Source organism: Microcebus murinus, chromosome 26, assembly GCF_040939455.1.
Source record: "Microcebus murinus isolate Inina chromosome 26, M.murinus_Inina_mat1.0, whole genome shotgun sequence".
Lineage (NCBI taxonomy): Eukaryota > Metazoa > Chordata > Mammalia > Primates > Cheirogaleidae > Microcebus > Microcebus murinus.
Window position 1 is genome coordinate 17509208 of NC_134129.1, and position 27875 is coordinate 17537082.

Here is a 27875-nt window from a genome sequence, read left to right on the forward strand (position 1 = left end):
CATTGAAGGAGTGTTCCTTATTTTCTAATCATAAGTTGTCCACTTTACTAATAGAAATTTTATTACATTGGGTTTTTTTTTAACCTAGATAGAACACATTAGTTCAATTTTATTCTTTGTAGCTTTTATACAGAAATAAAGGATTGTCAAATAATAAATTACATTTAGGCTAAGAGTTCAAAAACAAATTGTTGCAGTAAATGTCTTAAGTTTTATTCTGGTAATATTTTCTTTGGGGTATAAATATGTTCTTCAGTTTGCCTGGGAGGTCTGTGGCCCTAGCGAAAATGATTTCTTACACTAATTCTTGGTCTTTTTCTTCCTTTGTATTTTTTTTTTGTGACCTGATCACCTTCTTGCTTAGCAAATGGAAATTCTAGCAGTAAGTGACCTGTCTTGATTTACAGACTACTCACCCTCGCCAGACACCCTGGTCTTCATCTGCCATTTGTGCCTTCGTGCCCTAGCAGTGTTCTGTCATGGACTACTTTAAAAGTAGCGTGTGCTTCGGTTTTGTGTGGCCCTAATCCACGAAACGTTGGTTCTATGAAAATGAGATTTTATAATATGTACAACAACTAGCAGTCGCCTTTTTCTACATCCATCACTAACATATCTCCTTTTAAGTTTAAAAAAAAAAAATCAGAGTGCACATGTAAATTCCATGGGTCTCATTTCAATGAGATTACCAAGTGGTTTTTCTTGAGAAAAATGACTTCATTTTAAAAGAGAAACTCTTTCTTCTTAGGTAAGAGGTTACCCAGTTTCACTTTGCATTATCAATCAAGCATTTTTGTTGCTAAATGCAATGAGATCTCCATCTCCTTGTTAAAGTTTTAAATTATACCGAATCCCTTTTAAAACATCCTCTTTCTTGCCTACTGAAACATTCTATTTGTTGAATACGAAAATGTGCTTACCTCTAAAAAATTCCATAACCAACAGTGATCTTTGTTTTTAATCTGTCTTCAAACTGTCTTCAAAGCAACTTTCATCTACTATTCATCAGCTTCACACCATATTAACTTGCTTACTTCAGAAAAAAAAAATGCCAAGACAATTTTAACAATTATAAATTTTTATTGTAAATATGCTGTGTGGTCAAATGTCATGGGAAATACCACCTAAATTTAATGAAATGTTATTTGTTTCTAGGAGCTGGAACTCTGCCGAAGGCTATACAAATTACATTTTCAATTGCTGCTTCTGTTCCAGGCCTACTGTAAACTTATCAACCAAGTAAATACAATAAAAAATGAACCAGAGGTAAATATGCTAGGAAGTTTTAAAACGCACATCTGTATGTTCCTTGTTAGAATAGCTTAAGTGTTTTGATCACAGGTAATAGCATAGAAGAAAAAAAAATAAAAATAGCTTTAGTGAACTCACTTATGATAAGTCTTTTTTAGTTGAGGAATATGTTTTTGAAGTGATATTTGCTAATAGGTCTTGACATGGCATAAGGCAGATATATCCAGCAGTCCTAAAAGGTTCGAGACCATAATTTTTTTAAATGGCTAAATCTGTTTTTTTAAAGAAATACATTTATATAAAATACCCTGGGCAAATCTTTTAACGTATAGTCAAAAAAAGGTTTTCGTGATGCCCTATGACAATATGTTTTTACTACCCAAAAATGTAATAATGCTAAAACCAATATATATATTTATTTCAACTTACTGTGTTATCAAGAATATTTAAAGATTATTATTGGGTAGAATTTATTTACTCCTGCAGAATGGAGAACTTGAAATATTAACTGCCTTCTACATGTTAACACTTTCAAATAACCTTTAAGAGACAAAATGCTGCCATCAGGGCATCTTTTCAAAGCCAATTAAATTTTTTTTTTTTTTTAAACCAACTACGAAGAGATCCTTAAAAGGTGTGTGTGTTTTAGGTCATCAACATGTCGGAAGAACTGGCCCAGTTGGAAAGTATCCTCAAAGAAGCCGAGGCTGCCTCAGAAAATGAAGAAATCGACATTTCCAAAGCTGCACAAACTACTATAGAAACTGCCATTCACTCCTTAATTGAAACTTTGAAAAACAAGGAATTTATATCAGCGGTAGCACAAGTCAAAGCTTTCAGGTAAAGTGAGAAAGGATTTAAAGAGAATGCCTTTAAAACTAGACTGGAAGTTTAATAGTAGGCTTTGGTCTTTTTCCTTTTTTTTTTTGAGACAGTGTCTCACTCTGTCACCCAGGCTAGAGTGAGTGCCATGGCGTCAGCCTAGCTCACAGCAACCTCCAACTCCTGGGTTCAAGCTATCCTCCTGCCTCAGCCTCCCAAGTAGCTGGGACTACAGGCATGTGCCACCATGCCTGGCTCATTTTTTCAATTTTTAGATGTTTGGTTAATTTCTATTTATAGTAGAGAGGGGGTCTTGCTCCTACTCAGGCTGGTTTCCAACTCATGAGCCCAAGGGATCCTCCCACCTTGGCCTCCCAGAGTGCTAGGGTTACAAGCATGAGCCACCCATGCCCAACCTAGGCTTTGGTTTTCAATTTGATGTTTCAGTACGTTTTTGTGAAAGGAAAGCATTTTTAACAGTTACCACTAAGGCCAGGCGCGGTGGCTCATGCCTGTAATCCTAGCACTCTGGGAGGCCGAGGTGGGCAGATTGCTCAAGGTCAGGAGTTCGAAACCAGCCTGAGCAAGAGCAAGACCCTGTCTCTACTATATATAGAAAAATTAATTGGCCAACAAATATATATATAGAAAAAATGAGCCGGGCACGGTGGTACATGCCTGTAGTCCCAGCTACTCCAGGAGGCTGAGGCAGGAGGATCGCTTGAGCCCCCAGGAGTTGGAGGTCACTGTGACCCAGACTGACACCACAGCATTCACTCTAGCCTGGGCAACCGAGTGAGACTCTGTCTCAAACAAAAGAAAAAAAAAAAAAGACAGTTACTCCTGAAATGATACCAATTTTAGATTATCAAAGTACCAGCTGAATATGAAAAATGTATTTATATATTAAGTGTATAAACATCAGTTATTCACGAGGAAATTGTTTTTGTTTTACATGCTAAATTGACTTAATCTCGACTGATAATTGCTTAAGTCTTGGAACTTAAAAACCATTGTGTGTTTTCAGAGCTCTGTGGCCCAGTGATATCTTCGGCAGTTACGAAGATGACCCAGTGCAGACGCTGTTGCACATATACTTCCATCACCAGACGCTGGGCCAGACCGGGAGCTTTGCAGTCGTGGGCTCCAACCTGGACATGTCAGAAGCCAACTACAAACTGATGGAACTTAATCTAGAAATCAGAGAGTCTCTACGCCTGGTGCAATCATACCAGCTTCTAGCGCAGGCCAAGCCCATTGGAAACATGGTGAGCACTGGATTCTGAGAGACTCCAGGCATTTAGGAAAAGAAACACAACTGAAGATGATTCCCAAACATTAACCAAGCACCTTTTACGAACCCTTGCGATTCACTGACAGCTTTCTGGCAGCATTTACAAGAAGCGAGTCACTAACGTCAAACTGTAACACAACAAAGATCTGAAGAAGAAGAAGAAAAAAAAAAATCTAATTGTTTAACAGCTGCCAATACCTCCCACAATAACTGTATGAGGAAGGACTTTTTAAATTGCTTAACCTTATGTGAAAAGAAAAGGGCTAAAAGTGATGCATACACAGACACAGTGCTTTCTGGAGAAAGATAAAGGAGTCCAGGAAATGTTTGCAATAATGGCCCCCCCTCGTGCTGGGACCTCCAAGAACAGGTGCAGTGAGGCTGAAAAAAAATCAAGGCTGGTTCGTTTTAGCCGGAGACCTGCGACAGCTGCTTGGATGTCCAGCCAGGCGTAGCATGATCTAGAACTGATGAAGATATGCTTGGTCATATCTACACGAACATCCAAGGCAGACGGACACCTGAAAACTTATTTGCAAAAACCATTGATTTTTTTTTTTTTTCCCCCACTCTGTGGGATAAGGGGCTGGGGGTGTTTTTGTTCTGTTTGTTGGTCTGTATAAGGAATTATGCGTGAGTGAGTTGGGAGTGTGTGGGTAATGTGACAGTCCTATTTTTAAAGGTATGGATGTTTGCTGATGACGTCTCAGAGCATGCCTCAAAAGAGCACTGCAAGATTATTTTTGAAGAAATTTTTATTTTATTAGATCTAACTCTTCATAGTGTTGTAAATGTTAGGACATTTTAATAATATTTTAAAGACTGGGCTTCCCCAGTGTTTGGAAGAGAAATAATATATCTGTTAACGTTATTAATGCTGCTCAGTTCTGAGCGGTGCTTACATGTTCCACCTGTTGATAACTAACCAAAGTAGTTAAGCCTGCAGAGACTTTAAAAATGTAAAAATAAAGATGTGTGCTGCCCTGGTCAGCTATTCTTCCTTAGAAAAGTTAACTTATTTTACTCCATAATTATTCTAGAAACTGTATAGACTAAAACCAGTATTTTCTTGTACATTCGTGCCATGCACTGTTAGAAGAGGTGTACAAAGCTAAAAAAAAAAAAAAAAATGTGGTCATTGGCTGGTAGAATATATGACTTGCAGGCTTTGAAGTCTGCAGGAAAGAGATGCAATTCTTATGTTTATTCAGGGCTCACCTGTTTCCCCGCTCAAGGAATCTGGGAAACGAAAGGAAGCCTGAAGACTGACTACCAAAACATGCAATATACTTATTTTCACTAAGTCTGTAGCATACCATGAACTGGGAGCCTCTGGCCTTTTTTAAAATAGCATTTTGTAAAAAAAAGAAAAAAAGAAAAAACAAGAAAAAAATAGTAGTCCCACCAACTCCTCTGATTTGAAAGGAACACCTTGTAACTTTTTATATGCATCTCTTCTTATGCACTGTGACTTTTCTTTTTCAACTGGGCTCGGTGATTCCAGAGTTTAGAATGTAGAAATGAAATGCTTAAGCTTTGCCTTTTCTTGGGTGTGTGGACTGTGCCAGAAGTGTAATGATGGATGCCCAAGTGCATTAATTGCATTCATGGAAGGCACTGTGCCCGCCCTTGGACTGCTGACCACAGTTATGTTTCCTATAAAATTCCATAACTGGTCACAGCTCATTCATAATCACTGTATTTTTTGACCCTGATATAAAAAAAAAAAAAAAGATTTTGATGGTGTCCTGGTACTGTAAATGGTGTCCTTTAAATTATTTAATAACTTTTGGGTGTTGGGCAGGCAGAGAGGAATGGTGTCCAGACATACCCTGCACTCCACACTTGCTCCCCCTCCTAACATTTTTGTTAAAAATAAAAAGCATTGTAGCTGGTGGTTCGTGTTGTATTTTTAAAAACAATGTTCATGAATGTGCTTTACTTAGAAACTTTCAAATATTACCTTCACTCTTCTTAAATATAATTTGCCTTAAAAAGGAAACAAAGTTAAATTTGGGTAGTCACCCAAACCAAACCTTTTTGAACAGTGGAAATTTGATTTTTGTATTTATGTGTAAAAGTTCTATTAATAATGTAATAAAAAAACAGATGTGCCTGTAGAAAGCAAGATGCAAACCTAAACTCATTAGGATTGGCCTTTTGCAATTGCCATTTTCCTCAAACCTATGCTTCTTTGCCCATTCATTATCTAAATGCAAAGTTTACATTTATTAACAAAATATATCAAATGCTTAGCTTACTACCTTTAAGTTCCACTTAACAGCCCAGTTTTTGCTACATCAATCTTTTTACCCACTAAATTTATCACTTATTCAATAGTAAGTGATAAATTTTTTTTACCCACTAAATTTATCACTTACTAAATAGTAAGTTTGTAAAATAAGAGATATGGCCTTTTCTTCCTGCTGCTTCTAAAATAGAAGCCAGAGGATTTTTATGCGACTTAGAAAATATTTTCTACTCGTAATGATGTAAAATGAGGGGTGTGGTATAACCCACAACCTACCTTAACCTTAGGAAATCATTACACGTTGTCTTGGAAAAGACCAAAGCCAGAAAATACGGTTCCCTCATTTATGCCTATGATTGAAGACTGCTCATCGGCATAAACTAAATGCAAGGAAATAAAATATTAGAATCAATATAATCGTGTTCTATATAGCATTCCTTCTTTTCTAATTTTTCAAAGGAATCCATGATCAAATTTAAGAAATACAGAGAAAAACCACAATCAACATCTCTGACACCCAGAGATAACGTGAAGTATTTCCTTCTAGCTTCTCCCAATCTTACTATCTACACACATTCTGTAAGTTTTGGATTGCACGTGGAAGAGTTTGGCGGTGCCTCATTTGCTAGAAGGTCATTTCTAACTCTTAGGACAGCAAGATGTTTTTCTGCCACTTTGTTCAGTACCTGAATGTGCACCAACCTTTAGTAAAACAGTTTGGTCCTTGCTTTCCCCAACTATAAAAGGGTTATTAGCTTTAGGCAAAATATCCATGTGCAAAAAAAAAAAAAAATAGAATAGAAATTTTAAAAAAAGGGGTTACCTGCTATGTTAGGAAAATTAATGGCAAACAATATTAAGTTTAAAGAATGACTTAACCGTGTTAATTAACCAGTGAACTCTTGTCTTAGGACTCATTACGGATACATTTCTATAGTTCATTTACCGGAGCAAATGCTACAGAGCACATATTGAGTACCACCTGCATACCATAGGCATCAAATGAGTTTCCTATTACCGTACCCACCCAAGCAAATGCTACGGAGCACGTGTTGAGTGCCACGTGCATGCCATAGGCGTCAAATGAGTTCCTTATTACTGTACCAAGTCAATATGTCAGCACAAGTTAAAAACTGCATTGCCTTTACAAGCACGTAGAGAGCTCCTGTTTTCCCTTGGCCTGCCACCCCCCTCTGGTCCCTACAAGCCTCCATGTCTATAGCCAGAGTGATTAATATTTTTTTTTTTCTTTAAAGCTACAAACTCTCACTGCATGATTAATATTTTTAAAGGCGATTTCCATTTGTCACCATGCCCCACACCTTTAAACCCTTTTATTCTCACTAATGTTGATTCTTCACAAAGGCAAAAAAAAAAAAAAAAAAAAAAAAACACCTTTCAGCATAGCTGCATGTACTGCCAGTTGGAGGCTGAGGCCAGGGGTTCGAGGCTGCAGTGCGCTATTAATCAGCAAACACACCCTGTGACTAGCCACTGTCCTCCAGCCTGGGCCACTCTGTAGCAAGACCCTGTCTCTAACATAAAAACACAAAACCTTGCGGTGGATTCTTGCAGCTGACTAAAGACCAAGCCCAAGCAAAGCCTAGAAAGTCCTCCCAGTCTGGCCCTGTTGGTTTCACCTGGCATCATGTCTCCAGAATATTCTGCCACAGTGACCTCCCTGTGCACCTGGCGTTGTCTTATTCCAGGAGAATTTCTCCTTCCCCTTTTTGCTTGACACATTGACTACCACACTAGAAAAAATTTCTTTTGCCCTGGGACCACCGTGTTTTATTAAAACAGGATCCTTTCTAATTTGTTACTGTTTTCTGTTCGTGAGTTACATGCAGCAAAATCCACATGTTTATATAGAGTCGTCAATATTAATAAGAACATCAAGATTGTCACGAACCAACCTGCAGGGTCTTGCTTCACGCAGCCCCGGGTGCAAAACTAGCCTGAGTTAAATACAACTCACGTGGCAGTCAAGGTGCTAATTCAACTCATGCAAACTTGAGCTCAGCTGAAGTGGCATTCTTTCAAGTTAGGCCTTCCCTGACTGCCCTTAGTCAAATCCCCCGTTTACTCCACTGAAGTAGGTCTTCCATCTCACATGCCAGAACTTCCAGCCTCCATTTCTTTAGGTAAACATAAATAAGTTGGCCTTCTACCTGCTAGACCGGACACACGTTTAACAAGGCTGGCTGAAGCAGCGTCTGAAATGTTGCATTTGGGATGGAGCCTTGCAATCTGTTTTTACCAGCACCTTCTAGATCCACCTGGATGCAGGTGGGGCCTTCCCCCTTTGATAGGAGTCTATGGGGGCCCCAAATGCACTGTCAAAGCCCTTTGAACCCCTTTGCTTGACCCCACACCTGAGGCTCCAAGCTGTTGAGAGACTTCTTAACCCTTACTAGCTCAGAAGGGCCAAACTTAAATGGGAGGTTAGAAAAATTGGAGGCATCATTAGCACCTGGTTCTAATCTTGGTTTCTGCAGTCATTAAACCCATAGCTATAATCCTAGCACTCTGCGAGGCCGAGGCGGGAGAACTGCTAGGCCGAGGCGGGAGAACTGCTCAAGGTCAGGAGTTCGAGACCAGCCTGAGCAAGAGTGAGACCCCCCATCCCTACCAGAAATAGTTAATTGGACAGCTAAAAGTATACAGAAAAAATTAGCAGGGCATGGTGGTGCATGCTTGTATAGTCCAAGCTACTCGGGAGGCTGAGGCAGGAGGATCGCTTGAGCCCAGGAATTGGAGGCTGCTGTGAGCTAGGCTGACGCCACGGCACTCACTCTAGCCTGGGCAACAGACTGAGACTGTCTCAAAAAAAAAAATAAATAAATAAATAATAATAAACTCATAGCCAGGCAACTCCGATTTCATTAGAAGCACCTGGGGCTCAATTCAGTGCGATCATCAGCCAAGAGTCTGGCCATAGAATTTCAGTGTCCTAGTGGAGGCAGAATGAGAATCTAAGTACAGGCCAGACTAAATAGAAGTCAGTAAAGATAGAGCCTAAAGCCTATGTCTAACTCGAAGTCTATAAATATAGAGGCCTACTTGCTAAAGCTTTGTTTCTGAACATGTTACCACCTGAATGTTTTTTTGAGACAGTCTTACTCTGTCACCCGGGCTAGAGTGCCGTGGCATCAGCCTAGCTCACAGCAATGGCATCAGCCTAGCTCACAGCAGCCTCCAATTCCTGGGCTCAAGCGATCCTCCTGCCTCAGCCTCCCGAGTAGCTGGGACTATACAAGCATGCACCATCATGCCCTGCTAATTTTTTCTGTATATTTTTAGCTGTCCAATTAACTTTTCTGTTTTTAGTAGAGACAGGGGATCTCACTCTTGCTCAGGCTGGTTTCGAACTCCTGACCTTGAGCGATCCCGCCCGCCTCAGCCTCCCAGAATGCTAGGATTACAAGCGTGAGTCACCGCGGCCGGCCCACCTGAGTGTGATTTAGCATCTTAAGCTGCCCATAGCTACCTTGTTCTCCAAGCTTCACTTGTAGCACATTTGTGAGGTTGTGATTAACCAATCAGGTGAGTTCTCCTAGTTTCCCTCCGCCCAGTTTGTGACTTCTTTAAACTAAGGTCACCTGAAGCATGCACCTACCCCCACCAGCCACCCGGGGTTCCGGCTCAAATGGGCTCATCTAACACAATCAAGGACTGGCCCTGCCTCCCCGCCACCTCCAGAGAATGCTTGCTTTTGTTCCCTTAGCTGCCTGTCCACGCAGCAAGCCTCCCGGCTATGACGCCCCCGTTTCAAGTGGCTGCAACCTGGCTCAGAGCCCGGGCCACCGCATGCCATCAACCAGCATGAAAGCAAGCGACAGGCCCGGGCTGTCAGCTTCAAGACTTTTCAAAGACAAGATTTTGTGAAGTTTCTAAAGTTGTTTTGCAATACCTTTATTTGAAGGCTTTGGCAACTGCCTTTCACCGAGCATTTGGAGAAGGGAGAGGCGGACGGGAGGATGGAAGCTCGGCTCACTCGTCTGGCTCCATCAGCAAACGCTTGCTGGGACCCTTTTTCTGTTCCTTTAATTCAGATGACATATTTGAAGCTGAAAGCACTGTCACAGGAAAAGCGTTTCCCTTTGCACCTCCCACACAGATCTTGGCGGTGGGGCCGTTTGGGGTCCACGTGCCGAAGTTTGACCGGGCAGGAACATCTAGTTTTTTTACAGCTCTAAAAAAAAAAAAAAAATTAAAGCGAGAAGTACATGCAGAAAATGAGCACTTGGCAATCACCTGCCGTTTTTCTAGTCCATTCCTATACTTACACTAAACAGACTAAGCATGGGCGGGTACTGCTGTCTACACGTCTACCCAACAATGCCAGTTAGGGGTGGCAGGTGCTTAACCGGGCTGCAGTGGTGCTAGATTACACTGGGTTCCATTCTAGGTTGGGAAGTTTCTTTGGAAACTTCCTCTAAGAGGAAGGGGCAGGGAAGGGTGAACTCAACAATGAAAGCCAAGAGCAGAGCGATTAACCCACCCTACATCTTAGAAACATGTTCTGTCCTGAGCTAAGTGATTCTAAGTGGCTTTCCATACTTGGTTTCTCCCCACCACCCTAGGGTGTTAATGCTGCTAATATCTAGCTTAAGTCCACCAGCGAGGCTGCCTCAACTAGCAATTCAGGCTCATTAGCTGTGTGCCCAGGTGAAGTTAGTTCTTTCCTCTTAAACATTATCTAAGCCCCTTAAGCCCAGGGCTAATAGTAAGCAAGTGCTTAGTTAATAGTAAGCAAGTGCTTAGTTAATAGTAAGCAAGCAGTATGTTACAAGTTAACCCCCATAAAGCTAGGCAACTTAGATTTATCTTAAAGCACCCCCTTTCCTGAGGTTCTCGGGCAAGACAACTTCAGAGCCCTGTAAAAGCATGCTAAATACTCCGAGTATACACTTCATAAAAAAAGCATTTGGGTAAAACAGTCAACCTCCACCCTCGTCAATAGAAAACGCATTTTTCAGTTTGCTTCCTCTTATATTAGACTCTAGGTAGCAGGCAAGGCAAGCTGTCTTCCATGTTGCAAAGTAAGGTAACAATTTCCTTCTGCCCTTGCAAATCTTGCTCACTGTTAACCTCTCTTGAGACTAACACCGAGGCCCCTATGTTCTAGTTGACTGTTATTCCTAACAACTAGCAAAAAAAAACAATCAAAACCTAACGTCTGGGAATCTGGCCTATAATCCTAGCACTCTGGGAGGCCGAGGTGAGAGGACTGCTCAAGGTTAGGAGTTCGAAACCAGCAATAGCAAGAACCCGTCTCTACTATAAATAGAATAGAAATTAATTGGCCAATTAAAAACATAGATTAAAAAGTTAGCCGGGCATGGTGGCACGTGCCTGTAGTCCCAGCTACTCGGGAGGCTGAGGCAGGAGGATGGCTTGAGCCCAGGAGTTGGAGGTTGCTGTGAGCTAGGCTGATGCCACGGCATTCTAGCCCATGCAACACAGTGAGACTGTCTCAAAAAAAAAAAAAACCAAACAAACAAAACACACACACACGCACACACACAAACCCCAGATGTCTGGGAATCTAACCTCTTTTTGGAGATTTCAAGAAACTGTACTATAGAACCCTTTTACCACCAACCCCAATTCAGACAAAATGAAAAACATTTGATTTACTTGGCAGGTGATGTTCTCCACCCGGTAGGGGTTGTAAGACTGCGGGCACGTTCTGCAGAACTGTTTGAAGTAAACCTGTGATGACAAAGAGGAAAAACTTGAAGCAAAAGCCCCTCTGTCGCTGTCGGCAAGAGGACGCCCGCTGGGTGGCATTGCTCACCTTGTTGGTGCCCTGCACGCACCACACGTAGGCGCTCTCCCAGCGGACGTTGCAGTTCTTGCAGTGGTAGTAGCCGTATTTCTGTTCTAGAAACTGAACGAACGACAGGATGTCAGGATCGAACCAACAGGACGCCCCAATCACCGAATCACCCTCCTTTTCAAAAGCTGGGGAAGGAGCCCCTTTACCTTAACAACTGGCAACTGCATTCCAGATCATCAAGGAAAACAGCGTCAGGTTTGGGTAAATCTCTACACCCCAGCCATTGAGCCAACCCCAGAGTCGAGCAAGTGAGCAGAAGACCCCAAAAACGTTTGTACCAATTAAAATTAATTAAAATAGAAATTTAAGGCCGGGCGTGGTGGCTCACACCTGTAATCCTAGCACTCTAGGAGGCCGAGGCGGGCGGATTGCTCAAGGTCAGGAGTTCAAAACCAGCCTGAGCAAGAGCGAGACCCCGTCTCTACTACTATAAATAGAAAGAAATTAATTGGCCAACTAATATATATATAGAAAAAACTAGCCGGGCATGGTGGCGCATGCCTGTAGTCCCAGCTACTCGGGAGGCTGAGGCAGTAGGATCACTTGAACCCAGGAGTCTGAGATTACTGTGAGCTAGGCTGATGCCATGGCACTCATTCTAGCCTGGGCAAAGTGAGACACTGTCTCAAAAAAAAAAAAAAAGAAATTTAAAGTTTCTAAATAAATAATAAACTAATAAGATAAATTAAAATTTCTAATTTTAATTCATTTCTATTTTAGATTAACTCGGTTCATAAGGCTGGTTGACAAATGAATAAATAGGTGTTTCCCACCGAGACTGGCTTTTTTCCTTGCCTAGGGTCCAGGACTCCCTGAAATTTGGAATCCTTCAAGTGCCAGGGAGGTTGGGGGCTTTTCTGAGGATAAATTCTGATCTTGGCGTACACACGTGTGAAGGTTATCAAGCTAAAGGAAAAAAATAAGGCCCTATCATGTAAGATATTTCAAGGCACGGATCCAAGATGGAGTTTTCTGGGCTGCTAGTTAGTGACTACCCAGCAGGTGGCTAGCAGACTAAATTGTGGACAAGCCCTGACTTATAGTGTATGTGAACTAGAGTGGCAGCACGTTGCTTTTAAGTTTCCCTTCTTCCCCCCCAGGGAGAAACTTCTAGCAGCAAGTGTTGAACGCAGGCCTTTAGAATCAGCGGGAACTGGGGTGGGGGGACGATTTCACAGGTGAGCAAACTGAATGGCGTCCAGAAAGGTCGATCCCACAGCCCAGGTGTGGCCAAGCTGCCAGTCCCCAGCCTCTTGAGTCACTCAGTGTCGCCCCTGTGACCACCAACCCCCCAACAAAAGCCACTGGGGGCCCGTGATGGCCGTGGAAGAGGCCACAAAGGACTACCGGGGTCACCCCTACGCCCCGGTGGGTCCCAGGTGCTCTGTGCCTGCCCTAACCTTCAGGGGCCGGCACCAGGAGCAGCCCCACGCGCGGTCCCAGCGCGGGGTGTCCGCGTGGGGACGCTGTAAGCGGCCAGGCAAATGCCCAAGGGCGCCCCAGCCTCCCAGCGGACTGTCAGCTTGGTAAACTGAGGCAAAAAAAAAAACCAAAAAAACTCGGGGTAGAGGTGATTAGGACTGCAACAGTGGGGCTGATAAGGGTTTTGCCACTCTCAGTGGGGAGCCGGGAGAGGGGTCGCTGGGGTCGCCTCCGGACGTCCCGCCGCGTCCAGGACCGGACCAGGCGCCGGGGGTTTTTGCAGGACAGCTGTGTTTGCACGCGACACGTGCAGGGCGACACGTGCAGGGCGACGTGGCCAACCCGCGGAGTGACTCAGGGCCCCGCAAGGTGACCGCGCTGCAGGGGGGAGAAGACACCTGTCGTGGCCAGGTGCGGCGGACACGCGCACCGATGCCCGCGCTCGGTGAGACGCGTGTCCCGACCACCGGGGTGGGGGTGCGGAGGGCCGGGCGCCACCAGGAAGACCGCGGTCCCCAGGTGTCCCTGCCCGGCCTCACCTGGAACCGCAGGCGCTCCTTGTCCTGCTCGGGGCTCCTGGGCGACGGCGTGTCTCCCGCGGCGGCTGTCTCCCGTCCGTCCCCGCCGTCGACCCCGGCGTCCTGCGCCCTCCCCGGGCTCCGCGGTGCCTCTCCGGCCTCGGCCTCCCGCACGGCCTCGCCGCCGTCGTCGCCGTCGTCCTCCGCCCCCGGCCTCCCGGGCGGCGCCTTCCTGGCCGACGCGGGTCCCTCCGCGGGTGGCCCTGGCGCCGCGGCCTGGGCGTCCTCGGGGCGGCGGGCGGGCGCGCGCGGGGCGGCGGGGCGCGGGGCGCGGGTGCCCGGCGGCCGGGAGGCGCCCTCGGCGGCGCCCGCGACGCCCGGCCTGCGCGGCAGCGTGCGGCGGCCCAGCGAGCACTGCACGGCCGCGTCCGCGCGCGGGCTCACCTGCACCGCCGCGTCGCGCCCGGCCGGCCTGCGCGCGCCCGCGCCCACCTGCGACAGCAGGGCCACCAGCTGCGCCCGCTGGAGGCTGTCGAGGAGCTTGGCGGCCGCCTGCGGCCCGAAGCCCGCGAAGGGCGGCGCGGCGGGGGGGTGGCCCCGGGCCTCGGCGCCCTTGGCCGTGGCCTTGGCGGGCGGCGGGCAGGGCGCGCACGCGGGGCGCAGGTGGCCGGCCAGCGCCGCGGGCCCCGGGACAGCCATCGCGCGGCGCCCGCCCCGCCGCGCCCGCTAAATAGCCGCGCGCCCGGGCGGGGGCGGGACCGGCCCTCCCTCCGCGCCCGGTGTCCCCGCGCCCGCGTCCCCCCGCCCCGCGTCCCCGCTCAGCCCGGACACACCCCGCTCCGCGCCCGGGGACCCGCGCACACGCCCTTGGGGGATCCGGGAAGACTGGCTTTTGGGGTGTTTTTTGGAGATGAAGGTGCCGATGTGCAAGTGCGCCCGGGAGGGTTCCAGAGAGAGAGGATTACGCCCCATTAGCCGCCCGCCAGGTGATGCCCATGCCGCCCGCGATTGTCCCCAGGTGGCTGGGACGCGCGCCGGGCGGGCTGGCTCCGGCTATGGAGCGAAAATGCCAAGGTTTGGGGACGCTTTTGGGGTCCCCGCCCTGTGATCTCAGACGATGTCGTTTATATCCCAGAGCTGCTCAGAGACGCCCACCCACCAGGCGTCTGGGCGTCCGCGTCTACGCTGACCTGACCGTGTTCTCCCCTGGACCCTCCCACCCGCCACCCGCTTAGCTCCATTCCTGGGTGGGCGTTGCTTCTACCCAGTGTCCTCGCCTTGGACCTGTTCTTTACTGTCTGTGGACTAAAATTAAAAAAAATAAAAATAAAAATGTCCTCACCAAACCCTCTCTCCAAATGCATAAAAGACCAATTGAAAAGAAAATGCCTCCCCCGCTAGACAAACTCTGTTGGTCGTTCATGGCCAATAACTAGATAATCAGACCAGGTAATCAAAGACGTTGATTTATCTGTGGTTTGATACTGGCTTGACAATAAAATACTATATATAATATACAGAGAGATGTCATTTGTTTAATTGACCTGTTTTGGAATTTTTCTGAATGCAGGTCAAAATGCGACATGATCGGATATTTATCAGTTGAACAAGCATACTTTTTTTTTTTTTTTCCAACAATTACATGAAACTCCAATTAGGCCTTACAAAGATAGTTGTTTTTTTTTTTTGTTTTTTTTTACTCGTTAAGACAGTGCACCCAAATTCTACATTTCCAGGGCCCTGTTTTCTAATAGTTTCTACGGTCAAAGCAGTCATAGAAACTGGTGATGGTAAAAAATAAATAGATAGATAGATAGATAGATAAATAAATAAATAACAATTTAAAAAGCACTTTTAACCAGTTCAGGCAACACTCGAGCCAGTCCCAGGTGCAACTCGTCACAACATGGCTTTGCAATTTGTGGAAGTGCTTGGCGACTGAGCCGGTGAGCCTGGAAATGAGCAGGGCGGACCGGGCTGCCTGGGTGATCACGGGGGGCCAGCTGTCACCCTCGACCTCCTGAGCCCCGTGTAACCACCACAGGGGGGGGGGGCCACAAAACACGGAGGAACATCTCAGCAAGACGGAAGCTCCCGGGCACATCTGGGTGCTCAGAGAGCGGTCTGGGCGGTTTCCATCATTATTAAGTTGCCCGCTGGCACCGTGCCGTAGGAGGTGTCCGCCACCTCCTCTTCTTTGAGTTTCTTGTAAGAAATGTCTGTGTCTTCGTCCGCATCTGCCAGAGGGTCTTGCTTGCGCGGGCTTTCGTTTCCACACATTTTGTAGACGAGGACGAAGAGGCCGGCCTCCGCCGACTGGAACAGGGCGTAGAGCAAGGGGAACATGTACATGCTCCCCACCAGCTGCGGGGGGAAGGCCAGCTTCAGGATGGCCGTGCAGAGCTGCACGTTCTGGCTCCCCGTCTCCAGGCACACGGTCCTCTTGCAGTTGGCCGGGAGGCGGAACAGAGTGGCCAGGCCATAGCCCGAGGCGTAGCCTGCCAGAGGCATGAAAATCGCCACCATGTACACGGTGGCGGGGATGGTGGCCAGCAGCTCGGGCCCTAACATCGTGCCGGTCAGGATGAAAAGCACTACGAGCGTCACCAGCAGAGACCACAGGGAACCCTGTAATGGAAACATGGATTATTGTTTGCATTTAAAAGACACCCTGTGTTTGCTCCAGCAGCCCCACGACGGGGGATAAATCGTTGCAACTTCACTTCTTGGCCGGGGAGAGGTGGCTCACCCACGCCTGTCATCCCAGCACTCTGGGAGGCCGAGGCGGGAGGATCCCTCGAGGTCAGGAGTTCGAGACCAGCCTGAGCAAGAGCGAGACCCTGTCTCTACTATAAATAGAAAGAAATTAATTGGCCAACTAAAAATATATGGAAAAAATGAGCCGGGCATGGTGGCACATGCCTGTAGTCCCAGCTACTTGGGAGGCTGAGGCAGGAGGATCGCTTGAGCCCAGGAGATTGAGGTTGCTGTGAGCTAGGCTGACGCCATGGCACTCACTCTAGCCTGGGCAACAAAGCGAGACTGTCTCAAAAAAAAAAAAAAAAAAAAAACTTCACTTCTTTTGCAGCTTTGAAGAAAAAGTCTTCTTCTGACTCAGAACCTGCCCGGGACCCCCTGGTGGTCTCCCTGGACCAGTGCTCTGACTCTGGGGGACCCGGGGGAAGGAAGAGGGGAACCCTTGTTATTGATGCTAAATGATCCCCTCTCAAATAGGAGGCTTCTTCTCATCTTCCGTCTTCTATGAAGCTAGGATAATAAGCAGCTTCAAACTGGAAATTTGCTTTTTCTTTTGAGACAGAGTCTCACTCTGTTGCCCAGGCTAGAGTGAGTGCCGTGGCCTCAACCTCGCTCACAGCAACCTCCAACTCCTGGGTTCAAGCGATCCTCCTGCCTCAGCCTCCCGAGTAGCTGGGACTACAGGCATGCACTACCACGCCCAGCTAATTTTTTTGTATATATATTTTTAGTTGGTCAATTAATTTCTTCTTTTTTTTTCTTTTTTTGAGACAGAGTCTCGCTTTGTTGCCCAAGCTAGAGTGAGTGCCGTGGCGTCACGCCCAGCTAATTTTTTCTATATATATATTAGTTGGCCAATTAATTTCTTTCTATTTTTAGTAGAAATGGGGTCTCGCTCTTGCTCAGGCTGGTTTCGAACTCCTGACCTCGAACAATCCACCTGCCTTGGCCTCCTAGAGTGCTAGGATTACAGGCGTGAGCCACCGAGCCCGGCCTGGTCAATTAATTTCTATTTTTAGTAGAGACTGGGTCTTGCTCTTGCTCAGGCTGGTTTTGAACTCTTAACCTTGAGCGATCCTCCTGCCTCGGCCTCCCAGACTGCTAGGATGACAGGCGTGAGCCACCACGCTCCTGGTCTATTTTTCAACTTAAAGACCTCAACTGTAATTTATACACGTGCTGTTAAAATTTTTTAAGAAGCACCAAAAGGCAGCCGCTGGGCTCACTGTCCCCTGTCATGCCACTCCTCCTCCGAGTGATCGCTCTATAAAATAAAATCTTTCTGGAAGTGAAATTTACATACAGTGAAATCCATACCCAGACTCAAAGAAAAGAAAAGAAAATGGATAGACAAGCCATCAGCAAGGAGACAGCTGCAGAGGAATTCAGGCAAGAGAACCCTAAGCTCTTGGAAGAAAATGCCCATCTAGCCTGACACCCAACACGCAATGCAGATCTTGGACAGAGTATTTCTGAAGACGGGAGGCCCCTTATTTGGAGGCAGGCAGACCTCTATTGTGTGGAGGCCTGCCCTTGTGTCTGACAATTTGCCTTCTAGCATCTCTAGCCACTGACCTGGATACAGGCCCTCCGGAACGACAGAAAGCAGCTGACAAAGAGCTCTCTAGAAGTTTAAAAACCAGTTATTAAGGGAAGGCTACTCTTTTCCAGGCAGATTGCCCCCAGACTTTCAGCCCCCACCATACAGCTTTGCTTTGGTGTTCTGACTGTCCTGAGCATGCGTTTAATTTGTGAATGTGCCCCTTAAAAATAGGGCACTTAAGCCAGGTGCGGTGGCTCACGCCTGTCATCCTAGCACTCTCGGAGGCCGAGGCAGGAGGATTGCTCAAGGTCATCAGGAGTTTGAAACCAGCCTGAGTAAGAGCGAGACCACGTCTCTACTAAAAATAGAAAGAAATTAACTGGACAACTAAAAATATATAGGAAAAATGAGCCATGGTGGCACATGCCTGTAGTCCCAGCTACTAGGGAGGCTGAGGCAGGAGGATCGCTTGAGGCCAGGAGTTGGAGGTTGCTGTGAGCGAGGCTGACACCATGATGGCACTCTAACCTGGGCAACAAAGCGAGACTCTGTCTCAAAAAAAAAAAAAATTATAATAGCACTGATAATTAAAAAAAAAATAGAAAGACATTAATTGGCCAACTAAAAATATATAGAAAAAATGAGCCAGGCATGGTGGCGCATGCCTGTAGGCCCAGCTACTCGGGAGGCTGAGGCAGGAGGATCGCTTGAGCCCAGGAGGTGGAGTTTGCTGTGAGTGAGGCTAAAGCCATGGCACTCTAGCCCTGGGAACAGAGTGAGACTCTGTCTCAAAAATAAATAAATTAATTAATTAAATAAAAATAAACTGTTTGCAAAAGTATAACAACTCTATAAGCTCTATCTTAATAATGGGCTAATTAAAGAATAGGGATAAGTTTGCCTTTAATTCAAAGGTAGCCAATCTAATTGACTTGCCTAATAAATATATTTCTTCTATTTTCAGTGTGTAAATAGCTCATTTGATTGATTTTCTCGTAGAATTCCTAAGGTTTTATAGTAAATGCCATCACATTAATAATGCTAGCTTAAAAAGTATGCTTAAATAAGTTCTTAATGCATCTTAAGATTATCTATGGATAGATTATATAATTTTCGCATATACATGTTTATTATGGAGCAAGATAAAAATCTTTTACTCAGGGCTGGATATATGTATAGAAAATAACCCTCTGCATTTCATAGTAATCAAAGTTGGCTTCTCTGTATAATCAGATTACTTTAGACAATAAATTAATACAAGTAAAACACAAGAGATTATGCCTTCTTAAATCTTCATAATTGAGACATTGCAGCAGCTCTTTTTCTCTTCATTTGTCTAAAAGAATTTGCCTGTGCATTTAACAGTAATAGTTAATGTATTTGGTTAGCTTCTTACAATGAACATCCTGATCGTTGCACATACATTTTCACTACTGTTTTGGAGTTTTCAAAGAAAGCTTAATTTACAAAGATTAAAGCAATATTGGAAATAGTGCATAAATAACAGAAATCCCTCATCTTTTCACTAGCTTTCCAAACCACATAAAATATTGCAATGGGGAAGAGAAAAAAGAAACACACGAATTTAGGAAAAGCAATATAATCTATAATATTTATCCAGGACCCAATTTTATTTTGTGCTTTTTTTTTTTCAATTTTGTCCTTTAAAGCCAATATTTTTGTATATTCTATTGTATAATATTGTATATTTTGTGTATTTATATTATATAACAGAAAATATTATATATTTTGTATATTCTATTATATTGCTACAATGTAAACTTTCCAATTACTTTCAGTCATAATTGTTAGTTATCAGCTTACATTTAAATTAAATTATTATTATTAAATTTAAATTAAATTTAAATTAAATTAAATTTAAATTATTAGTTATCAGCTTAAATTAAATTATCAGCTTACATTTTTTAATAATTAATTAAGGAACCTACTAACAGGGTTTCTCAGAATTAGAGTTGCACTTTTGAAACTACAGTCATGCATTTCTAAAATACTGCACACATTCTATTAAAATCATTGTATTGAATTTGCTCTGATTGTTTTCCTAATAATATACAGTTAGTGGAAAATACAGTTGCTATTTAACTGGACTGCCCTCCTCCCCCCTGCGCCCCCGACCTGTTTATTCCCAGTGAGTACTGACACTTCTCTTAACACTGGTTTTCAGCAAGCTACATTTTACTTAAACAAGCTATCATTGTAGGAATCCCAAAAGGTGGAAAAGATCTTTGTTGCATAAACCTTTTTTTACTTTTTTATTTTTAAAGTTTATGCATGCAAGTACTGCCAAGCCCTTTTCTTGCTTTCCTCTCTTCCCCCAAACTTGCAAGCAGCTGAGCTGGGGACCAGAGGGACTCGCTAAGCCGGGGTGCAAAGGCAAGAGGGGCCTCACCTTCACGATGTAGTCCGCCACCCGGCTGTACCTGTAGCGGATGAAAACACCCAGCCCGATGGGGATGAGGGTGCTGCAGAGGGTCAAGATCACGGTCCCCAGGGGCAGCAACTGCACCACGGGGGTGTCAATCCAGGCCCGGCTGTAGATCCACAGGCACAAGGGCATGAGGACCAGGGCCAGGAGCGTGGACGAGACGGTCATGATGATGCTGCAGAAAGGGGAACGGGCAGAAGTCAGAACCGAGCCAAGGAGCCAGCCAAGCTTGCCCCTGCAGTGTTGGGGACAAGAGGGGACCAGGGGGGGACGATGAGACCCCCCCCCAGATCAAGTCTGGGGAGAACTCACTTCGCCCTGGGGCGTGCCAAGAGAGCAACACATCCAAGCCCAAATGGATCCATGAACAAGGAGACAGGAAAAAAAAAAACAAATCAGCATCTCAGGACTGCTGGCCTAGGCTTTATAAAGCCTACTGAGGCCGGCCTGGTGGCTCACGCCTGTCATCCTAGCACTGTGGGAGGCCGAGGTGCACAGATTGCTCAAGGTCAGGAGTTCGAGACCAGCCTGAGCAAGAGCGAGACCCCCATCTCTGCTATAAATAGAAAGAAATTATTTGGCCAACTAATATATATATAGAAATAAAAAAATTTAGCCGGGCATGGTGGCGCATGCCTGTAGTCCCAGCTACTCGGGAGGCTGAGGCAGGAGGATCGCTTGAGGCCAGGAGTTGGAGGTTGCTGTGAGCGAGGCTGACACCATGATGGCACTCTAGCCTGGCAACAAAGCGAGACTGTCTCAAAAAAAAAAAAAAAAAAGCCTATTGAGTCTGGTGGATTCTGAGGACAAGTGTTTCTCTTTTGCTTTTAATCCTCCGAAGCCCCGTGACCGTTAGACATGTCCCCAAGGCTGCCGAGTGCCACTTGTGGGATCCAACTCAATCGCACTGCAGTCCTCATGAGGTGACTTCTCCATAGGGCCAATGGCCCCGCTGTGCGTTTAGGGTCCCTGCAGCCCTCCTTCATTCAGACTTGCCCCTTCTCTCTGTCTCCCACTGGCTGGTTGGGGGTGCTGAAGGGTGACGCGAGATCCGGGACCTCCCAGCAGCTGGGTGGCCTTCTAGATCCTTCCACCCTGCAGCGCAACCTCTGGAAGTCAGCCTCGCCTTCCAAGCCGGGTGTCCACACCCTCCCCTCTCCCCTTCCCCGCTGCATGCTGCATGCCTCCTGTCAACCGCCTGTCCCCTCCCCTCTCCCCTTCCCCTCTGCCACCCTCGTGTCAACCACCTGTGCCCTCCCCTCTCCCCTTCCCCTCTGCCACCCTTGTGTCAACCACCTGTCCCCTCCCCTCTCCCCTTCCCCTCTGCGTGCCCCGTGCCACCCACCCGTTCCCCCTCCCCTTCCCCTCTGCGTGCCTCCTGCCACCCGCCCGCCCCCCTCTCCCCTTCCCCTCTGCCACCCTTGTGTCAACCACCTGTCCCCTTCCCTCTCCCCTTCCCCTCTGCGTGCCCCATGCCACCCACCCGTTCCCCCTCCCCTTCCCCTCTGTGTGCCTCATGCCACCTGACTGTCCGCCCCTCTCCCCTTCCCCTCTGCGTGCCCCATGCCACCCACCCGTTCCCCCTCCCCTTCCCCTCTGCCTGCCTCCTGCCACCCGCCTGTCCCCCCCTCTCCCCTTCCCCTCTGCGTGTCTCCTGCCACCCACCCGTCCGTCCCCTCTCCCCTTCCCCTCTGCGTGCCTCCTGCCACCCGCCCGTCCGCCCCTCTCCCCTTCCCCTCTGCGTGCCCCGTGCCACCTGCCCGTCCCCCCTCTCCCCTTCCCCTCTGCCACCCTTGTGTCAACCACCTGTCCCCTCCCCTCTCCCCTTCCCCTCTGCGTGCCCCGTGCCACCCACCCATTCCCCCTCCCCTTCTCCTCTGCGTGCCTCCTGCCACCCGCTCCTCCCCCCTCCCCTTCCCCTCTGCGTGCCTCATGCCACCTGACTGTCCGCCCCTCTCCCCTTCCCCTCTGCATGCCCCGTGCCACCCGCCCGTCCCCCCCTCCCCTTCCCCTCTGCATGCCCCGTGCCACCCGCCCGTCCCCCCTCTCCCCTTCCCCTCTGCATGCCCCGTGCCACCCGCCCGTCCCCCCTCCCCTTCCCCTCTGCAAGCCCCGTGCCACCCGTCCTGTCCCTCCACTCTCCCCTTCTCCCCTTCCCCTCTGCCTGCCTCCTGCCACCCGCCTGTCCCCCCCTCTCCCCTTCCCCTCTGCGTGTCTCCTGCCACCCACCCGTCCGTCCCCTCTCCCCTTCCCCTCTACGTGCCTCCTGCCATCCGCCCGTCCCCCCCTCCCCTTCCCCTCTGCGTGCCTCCTGCCACCCGCCCGTCCCCCCTCTCCCCTTCCCCTCTGCGTGCCTCCTGCCACCCGCCCGTCCCCCATCCCCCCTTCCCCTCTGCGTGCCCCGTGCCACCCGCCCGTCCCCCCTCCCCCTTCCCCTCTGCGTGTCTCCTGCCACCCGTCCGTCCCCTCCCCCCTTCCCCTCTGCGTGCCCCGTGCCACCCGCCCGCCCGTCCCCCCTCCCCCTTCCCCTCTGCGTGCCCCGTGCCACCCGCCCGCCCGTCCCCTTCCCCTCTGCGTGCCCCGTGCCACCCGCCCGTCCGTCCCCTGGTCCGGCCCCGCCGGCGCGCACCTGAGGTTCATGTCGCCGTCCACGAGCAGCGCCAGCAGGTTGGCCAGGTTGCCGCCGGGGCAGCAGCCGCACAGCAGCACGGCGAGCGCGGCGGCGCCGTCCAGGCGGCAGGCGCGGGCCAGCGCGAAGGCGAGCAGCGGCAGGACGCCGAACTGCGCGAGCGCGGCGAGCAGCGCGCCCAGCGGCCGCCGCACGTGCGCCCCGAAGCGCGCCGCGTCCACGGCGCAGCCCAGGCCGAGCATGGCCGCGCACAGGCCCGCGCCCGCCAGCGCGTCCAGCCCGGCGCTCAGCGGCGACGCCCCGAAGGCGGGCGCCCGGCCGGCGCGCGGACCCGGCTGGAGACCGAGCGCGGGCCCGGGGCCGGCGGGGCCGGCGGGCGGCGACAGGCTGCAGTTGCCCGGCAGGGTCGCGTTGCCCGCGCCGTCCATGGCGCTGTCGCCGGCTCCGGCCCCCGCCTGCAGCGCGCGCGTCCCCCCAAGCCTGCGCGTCTACACCGCGCTCCGTCGGTCCACGCGTCTACGCCGCGCTCCGTCGGTCCACGCGTCTACACCGCGCTCCGTCGGTCCACGCGTCTACACCGCGCTCCGTCGGTCCGCGCTCGCTCCGGAGCCGCGGGGCTGGCACTTGGCAGCGCGCAGCCCGGCCCCGCGCCCAGCCCTGTCGCCGGCCCCGCCCCGCCGCCGGGTGCCCCCCTCCCTCCCTCCTGCGAATCGCCGGCCAGTGCGTCTGCGAGTGTAGCCAGGGGCGGGACAAAGCGGTGACGAAGGTGCGAGAAGAGCAAAAGCCAGTGCCCGGCTGCAGGGCACGTTCCCCCATGGGCTCCGCCTCTTTGCTAATGCAGTCTGGACACCCAGACACGGAAAGCAGGAAAATAAATAAATAAAAATAATAATAAAAGGCGTGTCTATGCACGCCTGTAGCCATGCAAACGGTTCGAATAGTCTGCAACCCTGAGCATCCAGAGGGTTGCGCGACTTGTTGTTACCAGCGACTGCCTGGCAGCGTGGCACGCAGTCCCTGGGCTTTGGACTTGCAAAGAATTGCCTGCGACGCCCTGTGCCGTCTCACAGCAGAGACTGGTGTTGGAGAGGCCGGTGCAGGGCTCGGCTGAGAAAAGTCTTCACGAAAAATGAGTGTTTAGCAAGTTATCGGCAGGAGGTGGGGACAGGATGTTGCAGCGGCCACCGATTTGTGATCGGCACTAAAGTCCTGGCATTATAGGATTAAAGGGGACGGAAGAGAAATAAAGTGCTGAGATTCCCTGCTCCAGACATGCTCATCCGCAAACAAATCAAAGCCAGGGTTTCTCAGGAACGGAGACTCAACAACTGGAAGACGGGCACTGGCTGATCGTAGCAGGGAAAGAACTTGGCTTCCCAGCCCAGGTGGCGCAGAGCTCTCTGCAGGGACCATAAAGGGACACAGGGAGCTGAGCTGGGAAGTGAAGGCTGAAATCAAGGCTGAAGTCCTTTTTTTTTTTTTTTTTCTTTTGAGACAGAGTCTCACTGTGTTGTCCAGGCTAGAGTGAGTGCCGTGACATCAGCCTAGCTCACAGCAACCTCCAACTCCTGGGCTCAAGCGATCCTCCTGCCTCAGCCTCCCGAGTAGCTGGGACTACAGGCATGCGCCACCATGCCCGGCTAATTTTTTGTATATATATATTTTTAGTTGGTCAATTAATTTCTTTCTATTTATAGTAGAGACGGGGTCTCGCTCTTGCTCAGGCTGGTTTCGAACTCCTGACCTCGAGCGATCCGCCCACCTCGGCCTCCCAGAGAGGTAGGATTGCAGGCGTGAGCCACCGCGCCCAGCCAAGTTTCAAGTCTTGGCCTAGGGTGACTCGCAGGTGGTGTCCAGATAGAGCGAATTCTTCCTGGGAACATGTCCCTACCTGTTTCCTGACACACAGAGTGACTTCCACTGCCCAAAGGTGGCCTGAGCCCAGGCCTCTGTCTTTCCCGGTCCCCAGATCTCATGCAAATGACAGAGAATATGAAAAATGAGACTGAATGCACAGCATATTAATATAATAGAATATAATATAAGTTATATTATATCTCTTTGTCACAAGAAGCTCATATCTTCTCCACTGGACGAAGAATCCCTTGAGGGCAGGGCTCCTACAACCATCCGGAAAATAAGGTACCCTTACACTTTTCCAAATCACTAGACCCCCCAAACAATGATGAAATAACATTTAGAGAGCTTTGAAGGAAGTGGGTTGAGAGCAAAAATATTTGTCAAGTATTCCTTTCGGCTTATGTAGGTAAAAGAAAGATATTCAAGCCGGGCGTGGTGGCTCACGCCTGTCATCCTAGCACTCTGGGAGGCCGAGGCGGGAGGATCGCTCAAGATCAGGAGTTCGAGACCAGCCTGAGCAAGATCGAGACCCTCGTCTCTACTAGAAATAGAAAGAAATTAATTGGCCAAATAAAAAAAATACATAGAGAAAAAATTAGCCGGGCATGGTGGTGCGTGCCTGTAGTCCCAGCTACTACTTGGGAGGCTAAGGCAGGAGGATCGTTTGAGGCCAGGAGTTGGAGGTTGCTGTGAGCTAGGCTGATGCCATGGCACTCACTCTAGCCTGGGCAACAGAGTGAGACTCTGTCTCAAAAAGAAAGAAAGAAAGAAAGAAAGATATTCAGTTATACAATGAACCATGCCACCCAAATGCCACATGCGTATATCCAGGCATATCTGAGCCTCTACCAGCCTGCATAAGATTAGCCAAGAACACAAACGGCAGAGCACCGAGCTGAGGCCCAACCGTGCACCTCTGCTCCGTGCCTCCGAACTCCTCCCTGTGCTAATGACATTAAAATCCACAATCGAATTAAAGAAGCAGTGGCTAGAGGCAGACCAAGCCCTGCAGCAGCTCCTGCCAGGGTTTGTTTTGGGAAGAGACTCGGGAGGCGATTTGTGCAGTGGGCAAAGACTGAAAACAGAAAGGGCTGGGCTGGGATTATACATCATTGGGATCACACCAAACCTGCAGACCCGAGGGCTCCTGGGGACCCGCAGAGCTGTCCTCAGTCCTGCTGACCGGTTATTGTCATGTGAAAAGAGCAGGTGCTCTTGCCTCCTCGCTTCTTTCTGGTCTTCCTCATTTATTTATGGAAAATCCCCCAGGGTTAAGATTAGGTTGTTTTTTGGTTTTTTATTTTTATTTGAGAGTCTCACTCTGTTGCCCAGGCTACAGTGCCGTGGCGTCAGCCTAGCTCACAGCAACCTCCAACTCCTGGGCTCAAGCCATCCTCCTGCCTCAGCCTCCCGAGTAGCTGGGACCACAGGCATGTGCCACCATGCCCGGCTCATTTTTTTCTATATATTTTTAGTTGGCCAATTAATTTATCTCTATTTATAGTAGAGACGGAGTCTCAGTCTTGCTCAGGCTGGTTTCGAACTCCTGACCTTGAGCGATCCTCCCACCTTGGCCTCCCAGAGTGTCAGGATGACAGGTGTGAGTCACCTCGCCCAGCCTTCTGTTTACTCTTGCTGCCACCAAGGAGGGGCCTGGTTCACCCAGACAAGAAAGAATACATTGAAAGGAGAGACAACATAGTACTTGGAAAATATGCTAGCTATTTGCAGAAAATAAATTTAGAGCCTTGTGGCAGAGCATACACCAAAACTAGTTCCAGGTGGATTAAAGGGTAAACTATAATAAGGCAATGAAATACTGGAGAAAAATATTGGCAAGTATTTATCTCATCTTTGGATAGGGAAAATATTTCTAAGCCAGAATGTGACAGAAGAAATCATGCTAAAAGCTCAGCAGATAAGGATAACATACAAATTTTAGACTTTGGTATAGCGACAAAATGCCATTTAAAAGATTAAATGTAAATTGCAAAATAAGAAAAAATATTTGCAGCATGTATAAAGCCAAGAGATTAATTTGTTGAAACAGTTTTGTTGTGTTTTTTTTTGTGTTTTTTTTTTTTTTTTTTTTGAGAAAGAATCTTGCTTTGTTGCCCAGGCCAGAGTGAAGACTTTCCTGGGGACTTCACGTAACCACCTTTTTAAAAAAATTTTTCTTTACTAGTGGACGAGGTTCTGGGGCCCCAAGAGAGGAGGGCCCCAGAAGTCACCGGTAACCACCTTGGCATGGCAGAACGTCTTGTATGAGGTGGCATTTGTCATCTGATAAACTGCCAAGGAAAAAAAACAATATCTGCAAAGCTCTAACAGGATATTAAACTGAGAATTTATTTGATCTAAATGTAAAAAAAAAAAAAAAAAAAAAATCTCCAGGGATATTTCTCAAAGTTCACTACTGAAAAATTACCTCTTGTCGAGTAACCAGACAATATACTAAGAAGCAAAAGTGAGAAAAAAGCAAAAGAAGTTTTATTAAAATTAGAAGAAGAAGAAGTTGGGGCCGGGCGTGGTGGCTCACGCCTGTCATCCTAGCACTCTGGGAGGCCGAGGCGGGAGGATGGCTCAAGGTCAGGAGTTCGAAACCAGCCTGAGCAAGAGTGAGACCCCCGTCTCTACTAAAAAAATAGAAATCAATTGCCCAAGTTAAATATATAGAAAAAAATTAGCCAGGCATGGTGGCACATGGTTTGGATTTGGATCCTTTCATTTTCTGTAACTCCATATACAGTAGAAAAAGCATTAAAATTTTTGACTTTAGGAAGCATGACTTCAAAACATCCTTGAAAGGTAGGTTTCTCTTGGAATAATTTAAAACTTCTTGTCCACCATACAAGAAGCAAATTCTAGAAACAACCTCCTGCTCAGTCATTGGTGTTAGTAAAATTGTAAAGAATGTTGGTTTTATCTGATCCTAAGGGAAGACTGTGGTCTGTTGATAATTGTATATTTCATACATCTTTTCTTACTCCCAGTATTGAACTGGTCTTGCCGTCCAGATCTGAGAATTATTATGTATGGCTGCACTTCCCAGCACCTGTCATTGTTGTCCTTACCTTGCTTGGTCTGGAATATCGATTGGAGGTTAATAGGGGGGTCACTGTTTTCTACCCCACTTCTGCAAAACCTTGCTTAATGATTTAAACAGAGGACTTAATGGGGGATGGAAATAGGGTGATTAAAAATTGTTCCCGGGCCAGGCGTAGTGCCTCACACCTG

General features: G+C 48.1%; 3 protein-coding genes across 8 annotated transcripts in view; 1 reads left to right on the forward strand and 2 right to left on the reverse strand.

The window, feature by feature from the left end:
- FRYL (FRY like transcription coactivator) overlaps positions 1–5262 on the forward strand; it is a 234853-nt gene extending 229591 nt beyond the window's left edge. For 3 of the 6 annotated variants that reach the window (XM_075997948.1, XM_075997949.1, XM_075997952.1), the window contains 4 exons: positions 365–382; positions 1156–1266; positions 1901–2091; positions 3101–5262. In XM_075997948.1, the coding sequence (XP_075854063.1) occupies positions 365–382; positions 1156–1266; positions 1901–2091; positions 3101–3359 (579 nt within the window). In that variant the 3' untranslated portion in view covers positions 3360–5262. The remainder of the gene's footprint in view (positions 1–364; positions 383–1155; positions 1267–1900; positions 2092–3100) is intronic. The other 3 variants (XM_075997951.1, XM_075997954.1, XM_075997953.1) reach the window with 2 other exon arrangements.
- Positions 5263–9535: 4273 nt separating this feature from the next.
- On the reverse strand, positions 9536–14102 carry ZAR1 (zygote arrest 1). Its single transcript, XM_075997840.1, has 5 exons — positions 13742–14102; positions 13425–13699; positions 11422–11514; positions 11262–11336; positions 9536–9813 (listed from the first exon to the last, which is right to left on the reverse strand). Exons 1-5 carry the CDS (start codon positions 14100–14102, stop codon positions 9670–9672), a joined length of 948 nt encoding a protein of 315 aa, XP_075853955.1. The 3' UTR covers positions 9536–9669.
- A 783-nt stretch (positions 14103–14885) lies between these two features.
- On the reverse strand, positions 14886–23206 carry SLC10A4 (solute carrier family 10 member 4). Its single transcript, XM_075997841.1, has 3 exons — positions 22779–23206; positions 20114–20324; positions 14886–16031 (listed from the first exon to the last, which is right to left on the reverse strand). Exons 1-3 carry the CDS (start codon positions 23204–23206, stop codon positions 15516–15518), a joined length of 1155 nt encoding a protein of 384 aa, XP_075853956.1. The 3' UTR covers positions 14886–15515.
- Between the last annotated feature and the right edge of the window lie 4669 nt (positions 23207–27875).